At 38.9% G+C, this 6,672-nt stretch overlaps 1 protein-coding gene across 1 annotated transcript in view; it reads left to right on the forward strand.

Moving 5' to 3' along the window:
- The window catches only part of LOC105392611, a 47,045-nt gene extending 40,949 nt beyond the window's left edge, over positions 1–6,096 (forward strand). The window contains exons 8-11 of the mRNA XM_038111707.2: positions 1,773–1,936; positions 2,515–2,670; positions 5,001–5,083; positions 5,637–6,096. Of these exons, the coding sequence (XP_037967635.2) occupies positions 1,773–1,936; positions 2,515–2,670; positions 5,001–5,083; positions 5,637–5,964 (731 nt within the window). The 3' untranslated portion in view covers positions 5,965–6,096. The remainder of the gene's footprint in view (positions 1–1,772; positions 1,937–2,514; positions 2,671–5,000; positions 5,084–5,636) is intronic.
- The last annotated feature ends 576 nt before the right edge of the window (positions 6,097–6,672 follow it).

Consider the following 6,672-nt stretch of genomic DNA (forward strand, 5'->3'; position numbering starts at 1 on the left):
TAAAAGTTTTAGCAGGTTCTGGATGGGGTGTTCACCCGCTACATCTCCGTAGATTGTACATAGCACTTATCAGAAGCAGAATTGACTATGGGTCATTTTTATACGATAATGCAGCCACTTGCCATATCTCCAAATTGGATAAATTGCAAAATCAGGCCTTAAGAGTGATTGGTGGGTTTATAAAAACCACACCCATCCACGTAATGGAGAGCGAGTTATGTCTTCCACCGTTAACTTTGAGAAGGCAATACCTGGCCTATAAATTTTGTTTAAAAAGTCACTCTTGGTCGAATAATGAAACGATTAAATTGCTAGGTGACCTCAGTGTATCCCATAATTGGAGGCAAAAGAAGATTCCATTATTGCTCAGCTCATTTAATGAAACAAAGGATGAAATTATATCATGTTGTAATACACTGCATATGTTTACCTTAAATACATGGGTCGCCAACATTGATATTAAAAATAGTGTTAAGACTAGTCTAGATAGTATAAAGAATTCCAAATTATTGTATGAGAGAAACCTTTTGAAGAGCAATGTTGTCCAGGAACTTCGTACAAACTATAATGGCTGGTACGCTATTTATACTGATGGGTCTAAGACAGATAAAAGTAGTGGTGCAGCTTTCTATGATCCTAATAATGGTTATTTTGAAATATTTAATTTAACATGTAACATTTCTATCATGACCGCAGAACTCATTGCATTGTCCAAAGCTCTGACATACGCAAGCGGCTTGGGAATTCAAAAAATAGTTATCCTAACAGACAGCAAAAGTTCCTTACAGCATGTGACTCGATGCGCATCTGGACACAGGGGGATTTCAATCGCCTACGAAGTTTTAGATCAAGTTAATAATTTTAAAATCAATAACATAGCATTGACAATGCAGTGGGTTCCAGCTCATATTGGTTTGTACGGAAACGAGGAGGCTGACCATCTCGCAAAAAGAGCTTTAGTTGAAGGTTTTCCATTGAATGTTCAGCCCAATTACTCAGAAGTCTTGGGTAAATACAAGTTAAAAAATTTCGTTAAATGGCGCGAATACTTTGATGAAAGATCTACAACGAAAGGCATTTGGTATAAAAGCATTCAGAGCGAGCCTCCTCGTATCCCATGGTTCTTGTGTGCTAGATTGGGTAGAAAACAAATAATTGTAGCTCATAGGATGCGTTCTGGCCATATACCATCTAACAAATTTGCTTTTTTAATGAGAAAGGTTAACTCTCCCAATTGTGAGGTATGTGGCAAAGAAGAAGATTTATACCACTTACTACTGGAATGTGTCCGTTACGCACCCAAAAGAAATATGATTATTCAAACTTTGCAGCTGAACGTTACTGATGTTGGTGTGTTTCATAATATTCTGGCTGAACCCACTTCGGGAGCAGCTAGAATGTTATATTCTTTATTAATGTAAATTGAATTATTAATTATTTGTAAATGTTAGTATAATAGTCACGATGGGACTGTCATCGTCACTACATAGTGTACAAAAGTCCCTATAAATAATAAAGATAAAAAAAAAAAAAAAAAAAATGGTCTTAGGGATACCTCGGCTTTGAGCGTAGTGTAGAGCTCTTGGTGTTTTCTGGACTCCTAGTACTATTTGATGGCAAGGTCCTCGGTTAACAAGATCCCTCGGATACCATTGAGGGTTTATGGGCGCCTGGTATAAATGGCGAAAGTGCGATAGGCTTCATAGAATTCTGTATCAACATCAATATTTTAACAAGCATTTATGTCAAACCGCAACCCTCTCAATCCACAGGCAGCTTCGAAGAGTCAGCCCTGAAAGGCCGCCTGGAACCTGTAGCCACAGTCCACGGCTTCACGGCGTCTCTAGGAGCATCAGGTGCCTTCTGCCCCGCGCACCGCCGCCTGCCCGTCACTGTGTTCTTCTACGCTCCTGGGGGCACCAACGCACCTTATATGGTGAGTTGATAGAAGAGAATATTATTATAGCGAAAATACATCGGTGGCGCCTCTAGCGGAAACATAAGGAAGATTTAAAGAGAACGCAAAAGGAGAAAGGCAATAAATTCGTGGTACAATGGCAGGGGCACTAACGCACCTTGTATGGTAGGTGTCGCCTCCAGCGGAAGAAATAAGAAGCTTTTCAGAGACCGAAAAAGGATAAATGCAGTAAATTCGTGGTAAAATTGCGGTTTGTGGTCAGAATTGAAAGGAGAATGTAGCTGCAACTAGCAATAACTCACTATGTGTGTGTGTGTGTCCTTTAGTAGATATTGTTAATGATTAAGAGGTTTCCTGTTTTGGAATGTGACTGCTCATTGCTCTTTTGATAGTGCCATCTTGGATCTAAAATATCTCATTGCGAAAATTAGGCCGTGCTAATGTTTGCGTAGTTTTGTTAAATAATTTAATATTTACTTTTTAGTAGCTGTGAAATTATTTCCAAAGGTTCCTATCTATTCCAGGCATTTCATCCACTTTCCCAAAACATTTATTAGTACTCTCAATAATAATAAATTTATTACGATTTCTTCCAGGGCCACATAAACCTCGGCGGCCACGGCTACCTAGTCCCCTCATCAGGCACGGTCCAAGTCTCCCTGTTCAACCCTCACGGCACGTTGGTCAAGATGTTCGTGGTGCTGTACTCTCTGGCAGGCATGCCGCCCGGGGCCACCACCTTCTTGAGACAGGTAATTACGCAAGGAGAGGCAAGTGTATCTGTGGTGTAGTGGGAGATGCTCCGCTTTGTGAGCTAGAGGGCCTGGGTTCGATTCCAGGGTTGGGCGACCTATTTGTGTTTTTAAATTTGTTAGGACATAGAACGCTATGTGAAAGTCAAGCCGGGGTATGTGTATTTAAAATTGACAAATTGGGCACTATAATCTAGTAATGCGTAGATATAGCTGTGTGTGTATGAATCGCGAATATTGTCGACTCAGGGCGGTTTACTGCAATTTGTATGACATCTTGATTAGAGCCCCAAGCGGTCACGTTAGAAACTAATTAAACAGACATACATAAGCTACTAGAAGTGTAGGGAAAGGTCCAGTTGTCTCTCTTCAACCCTCACGGCACGTTGGTCAAGATGTTCGTGGTGCTGTACTCTCTGGCAGGCATGCCGCCCGGGGCCACCACCTTCTTGAGACAGGTAATTACGCAAGCACATGCAACTGTCTCTGTGGTAATCTTCTATTGAATTCTAAGAAAACGAAATGTATTAAATTTACACTGCCGAATGTTAGACAATGCGATACTAACATTATTCTAGATGGGAATAAATTGGACCTAGTTAATGATACTGTCTTTCTTGGGATGACTATAGATTCAAAGTTACAGTGGGGACCTCACATTGAAAAATTGTCTGGAAGGTTGAGCTCCGCAGCTTTTGCTGTACGGAAAATTAGACAGCTGACCGACGTTGAAACCGCAAGATTAGTTTACTTTAGTTATTTCCACAGCTTATTATCGTATGGCATTTTGCTTTGGGGTAGAGCAGCTGATATTGAAACTATATTTGTATTACAGAAAAGAGCCATCCGCTCTATATACAAACTTGGTTCCAGGGATTCATTGAGAGAACTATTTAAAGAAATTAACATCCTTACAGTTCCATGTCAGTTCATTTTTTCCAATTTAATGTATGTACGAAAGAATATTTCAACTTTTGATACAATTGGCAGTAATCATGACATTAATACTAGGAACAAGCATAAGCTGGCTTTTCCAGCGATGCGTCTGGCGAAAGTTAATAAATCGTTTTTAGGGTACTGTATTAGATTTTATAATAAGCTTCCAGCAGAAGTTGCTCAAATGCCAGAGAATAAGTTTAAGTGTTACATTAAAGAGAAACTCAGTAAAAAAGCTTATTATAAAATTGATGATTACTTAGAGGACGTTAATGCATGGCTGTGATAAGTAGTTAGCTCTGCTCATATTATTATAATAATAATTATTAAGCTTATATGTATTGTATACCAACTAGTTTTAAGTCTTTTTTTGAAAAGATGGCTCAGGAGTTTCTTGCCTCCGTTCTTCTCCTTAGACAGAAAGAGCCCCCCCTTATCCGAACGGAGAGTAATTTGTAAAAATTGACGTTCATCAGAAAATTTTATATTTGTACGATGAATAAAAAAATTTGAGTTTGAGTTTGAGTTTGGTCTAGTGGGAGATGCTCTGCTTTGTGAGCTAGAGGTCCTGGGTTCGATTCCCGGGTTAGGGTGATCAATTTATGTTTTTAGATTGTGGTTCCTGGTTTGGTTAGGACATAATAGGCTATAAAAGCAGTCGCTTGGCCGCTATAATCTACTCCTGGGTAGATAATTCGATTCTCGAGTTTGTTGCGTTTTATTAGTATCTTACGTTACCGACAGGGGCGCTGATCAAGATGTCATACAAATTGCTATCGAATTACCTTCTCAATAAGGGTCCATTCAGACGTACCACAACCACACCACAACCACGCCGTGTGGTCGGGCGTATATTTTGTATTGAAAATGAATAATCCAATTCACACGTGCCACATTTTGCCGTTGTCATCGACCACTTGTGTAATACGACCACATCGCAACCACATCGCGTCGGCAACGCCGCCACGCGGCGGCGGCACCGCGGCCACCTCCTCGCCCTATTAAATGCATACGACCACGTGATTACCACATCGCAACGACAGCGACAACACAACCACATCGACATTTTGTCGCTGCCACAACGCAACTGCAAAAAGCCGCTGTCGCACACGTAACTACAGCTTGACCACATTATGTCGCTGCGACGTAGTGTGGTTGTGGTACGTGTGAATTGACGCTAAGATTGGTTGCTGTAGTCGGATTCGCATTTTTTTATTTCGCTACAATCCAATCCACAATTTGATTAATCGCAGTTTAATTATACATCTCTTTGAACATTCTACCTCCTCAAACAACAACAAAAAAGTTTCTGCTTCTACCTATGAACCTTACTTTCATGCATGAAAATATTATGATTATAATAAATATTAATTTAGTTCTCGTTCCACCCACAGAGGACGCTGTACCTGCCCGCAGGAGCCCCGGAGCCGCGACGCGAGGACACACACAAGTACATGCGCTATCTGATCCATTTGAGGTGAGTTTACATCATTAACAAGGTGTTGCAGTAGTGGTAAAGCCGCAAGGGCAGAAAAAAGTTTAAATTTTAGGAGAAACATATTATGTCGTTGTCTGAGTTGTACTAAACTGTCAAACCCTCAGAACGCAGGTTTTGTGTCAGCTCACGTCTTATTTCCACAGAGGAAATTATACTTATGTCTGCCTTCATGCGTTCTCTATATCAACGACCCTTGAAAAATAAACATTCTGAACTTGTTAATAAGACTAAATAGAAGTACTATTAAAAGTAGTGAGTTCTTATTCTGGGTTTAATACTTCAACCTCTTTGCTCTCTGTGTGCAATATTTGACAGTTCGGTACACTATGTTGTCACGACATCTATCGGCTAACGGCTTGTACCTCGATTGTACCTCAGACCATGTACAAAAACTCAACTGACAGCTGTCAAGGAAAACGGCCCATTGGTAAATTCGTAGAGCAAAAATTGTTTACAATAATGAGTTGACTCAAGCCGTCCGTAGGGTTATCCATTATGCATTTTTTAACAGTAAGTAACCTTACTTTTCCAGATTCATGACATCGAAATCGGGCAAGCTTTACCTCCACACGGACATCCGAATAATAGTCTCCAGAAAAGCCGACATGGACACGGCCGCAGCACACAACGCCATCTTTAAACCTCTTCCCACCAATCAGAAGAAGGAAGACGACAAACCGACCAATCAGGAGAAGGCTAAAGATGAAGTGGCCAATCGGCAGCCGTGCCGCGTTTTCGGCGGGTGCAGTGACTTCAGAGATTTCGAATTGAGTTACGAGAATAGTATGAGTAATGGTGTGTCTTATGAGCTGAGAAGCTTTACCTATGGGCCAGAAAACCCTAAGTATTCACCCCGATAGTATAGAGGGATTATGGACACTTTTAAGTATATATTTGTTAGTGCCTGCCGCATATATCAAGATTGTTTGTGTTGGAAAATGTAATTGTATGTACCTACTAATGAGAAAATATATTTTTGGTTTTTTTATTAATTTATCTCGTTTGATTTTTATGATTTTAGGTAGGTATATAGAATCTGTAGATAGACATACTTAAGTAGATACAAATTTTGATAATACACACTACGAAATATTTGTTTTCATATTAAAACATAAAAACAGCTTTACAACTTTACTATAGGTTAGGTAAAATCAGAACAAAATGATTTAATTCAAAAATAATTTATTTCCTTAAAAGTTCCTAAAATAAATAACAAAGTAAATAAATTAGCGTTATAACTATAACGAAAACACTTCATTATGCGTTTACAGTCTATGGTCCAAAATTAAGAAAACTGTTGTTTTTTTTATCTTTTAACTTATTAATACGACCATTTTAATAAATTAGACTTAATCTAGTACTTTCTAAAAGCATGTATGAGGGCAAACAACTACTTAGTATATTTAACTAAGCTTTCATTTAAATAAATACTTACATCTAAAAACATTTTCGATTGGAAAAACATGGTATTTCTAACTACGTTCTTTAAAAAATATATTGTACTGTGTTGAATTTGATACCGTTACAACTAATACATTGTGTTATAATAGATTACAATAATATATAAA

The sequence above is a fragment of the Plutella xylostella genome, chromosome 2 (genome assembly GCF_932276165.1).
Source record: "Plutella xylostella chromosome 2, ilPluXylo3.1, whole genome shotgun sequence".
NCBI classification, from domain to species: Eukaryota; Metazoa; Arthropoda; class Insecta; order Lepidoptera; family Plutellidae; genus Plutella; species Plutella xylostella.